This window comes from Silurus meridionalis, chromosome 11 (genome assembly GCF_014805685.1).
Source record: "Silurus meridionalis isolate SWU-2019-XX chromosome 11, ASM1480568v1, whole genome shotgun sequence".
Taxonomy (NCBI): domain Eukaryota; kingdom Metazoa; phylum Chordata; class Actinopteri; order Siluriformes; family Siluridae; genus Silurus; species Silurus meridionalis.
Genome location: NC_060894.1, coordinates 245,001 through 247,500, shown reverse-complemented (window position 1 = coordinate 247,500; position 2,500 = coordinate 245,001). Strand labels below are relative to the sequence as shown.

The 2,500-nt window shown below is 42.2% G+C and overlaps 1 protein-coding gene across 2 annotated transcripts in view; it reads right to left on the bottom strand.

Moving 5' to 3' along the window:
* adamts6 (ADAM metallopeptidase with thrombospondin type 1 motif, 6) overlaps positions 1–2,500 on the bottom strand; it is a 76,664-nt gene that overhangs the window by 72,116 nt on the left and 2,048 nt on the right. The window contains exons 2-4 of one of the 2 annotated variants that reach the window (XM_046861357.1): positions 2,076–2,240; positions 657–1,060; positions 1–150 (exon numbers count right to left, since the gene is read on the bottom strand). The exon at positions 1–150 is cut by the window's left edge and continues 215 nt beyond it. In XM_046861357.1, the coding sequence (XP_046717313.1) occupies positions 1–150; positions 657–744 (238 nt within the window). In that variant the 5' untranslated portion in view covers positions 745–1,060; positions 2,076–2,240. The remainder of the gene's footprint in view (positions 151–656; positions 1,061–2,075; positions 2,241–2,500) is intronic. The other variant, XM_046861356.1, reaches the window with a different exon arrangement.

Genomic DNA, 2,500 nt, shown 5'->3' with positions numbered 1-2,500 from the left:
TCTCCGAGGCATCCGGCCCGGTTTGATCCAGCGCCCGTTTTCTGCGTCCGGGTCGGTGCTGTTTCACAGTGTAACTCATAAACTCGCCCTTATAGTTCAGTCGGACCGGCACCGTGAGCTGGTAGTCGTCCAGGTGTGACAGGAACTCGCCTTCCAATTCAACAGCAGATAGCACAAGGTGAGGGATAATCGTACCATACACAATTACACAATCACACAATTACACAAATACACAATCACACAATTACACAATCACACAATTACACAATTACACAAATACACAATCCCACACGCACACAAAAATACAACACAAGCATACAATACACAATCACACAAAATACAACACAATCTTATAATTACACAATCACATACTCACAAAATCACACAGATCACAGACTAACACATTCACACAATCACACACAATCAATCAAACAAATACACAAACAACTAATAACACACAATTACACAATAACAATCAAGCAAATCACACAAATAACAAATACAAAATTACACTAAACACAATAACACACAATTACACAAATACACAATAACAAAATTACACAATCACAAAATAACAAAATTATACACAATCACAAATACACAATCACACAAATCATGTTTGATGTGTAGAGCAATAGAAGGAACCTGAGTCTTACCTTGAGAACTGTAAGAAAGACTCTGAGGATCAGCAGCAGCCAAAAGCAGGATCAATATCCAAGTCAGCGTCTTCCACAAAATTTCCATAATTTAGCGAAAGTCTGACATGGGGGAGGGGGTTTGGGGGGAGGGGGCGCTACACCAGGATTAAAACACTTCACTCAGTCCAGCACCGTAACAGATTTGATCTGATGATCATCTCTGACGCTCTCAAACAGCTCTCTTCAGTCCACAGAGACGTCCAGGAAGCTTAACAATCTTTGGAAAGTCGAAGCGCCCAGGTCTGACTCGCATGTCCGTCCGAACGTCTGCCAGCCATGAGTGAGGCCAAATTACTTCAAGTAAGTCCAGAGCAGCAGATCTACAGCAGGAGGTTCTCGTTTGAGTCTGTCCATTTGTCTGCCTGGAAGAGAATCAGAACAGAGAACATGCTTAAGCTCATTCAGACCGAACAGAGATTTCAGTCAGTGCATCTGCCACGGGGACGTTTCTGCAGTCACTCTGAGCTCATACGTGATGAGTGCACGGCCAAACGAAGCTTCCATCTTCCACACTGCTAGAATGGACAATTTCCCGCAACTGACCTTTAAACAACGTAACCTCTGAGGGTCGTTTTATCACAAAATGCACTGGGAAACATCACTCCAATCTGGCAACCCTGGAAGTTTAAAGTCCACTGATGATTTACTTCAACTCTCAACCCATCTACTTTCTCCACACCATGGTTCCTTCCTTCTCTAAAACAATGTCACCTGTATACAAATCTACACCTGCGTTTACATGAGCAAAGTTGCTTGTATTCAGATTCGGGGTTACGCAGTTCTTACTAAGTTCCTACTAAGTTCCCAATTGGATTATCAAAATCACCTGTGTGGAGTTCAGGCCTCCAAGGTTGCTAGATTGTTCAGAGTTGTTTAATATAGTCTAGACCAGGGGTGCACACACTTTTTTAGCATGCAAGCTACTTATAAAATGACCAAGTCAAAATGATCTACCTACTTTAAAAACGCAAAAAATAAATGTCTATTTTTTTTATGTCATGCGATCTACACACACTACCTTCGCAATCGACCGGTAGATTGTGGTCGCTGTACTGGGCACCCCCGGTCTAGACAGTTAAAAAATTAAACAAACCAAAAAACCCACTTACCCATGAACTTGTAAAAAACAGCAAGAAAAAGCAAGAAAAAGTGAACGGATCGTGTGTAACGGAGACAAAGACTCTGTCTTTGACAAACTCCGCACCCACATCCATAATGTAACTTCTAACCAGCATTGGATAACTAAAGTGTGTAATTACGCCTGAGATCTGAACAAAAACAGTGTCGTTCCAGTATTTAACCCTCACGGAACACTAAAACACTAATGCCACATGACGTCAAAAACCAGCTGACTCGGTCACCAGACTGCAGACTCACGTTATCTAAGGATTATTTATGTTGGGACACTCAGTTGGAATTTGGTGACATCAGTCTCAGTCCATGCTAATTATCTGCAGAGTTGACTCAGGAGACTTTAGGAAAATCACCATGCTGAGCTGAACCCTGAGCCTCCTGGACTGGAACTGATGACTCCTAGGCAGGCTGTGGACAGAGGAAAAGTCAAACAACCGTCTTCACCGTGTAGTTAGTGTAAATAACCCCTGATACAGCATGCGTGTGGTGATCAAGGTCACTGATTACAGTCATTTGGATAGTTCTGTTCTGGAAGCAGCGTCTGGAGCTCAGGGGTTATTTACAGACTTCAAATCCAAAGCGTCTCGTCATTATAAAGAACCTCACTAAGTTATTAAGTGTATTAGCAAAGAATTCACCAAACTCAGAGTTTCTCAAACAAAGACAGA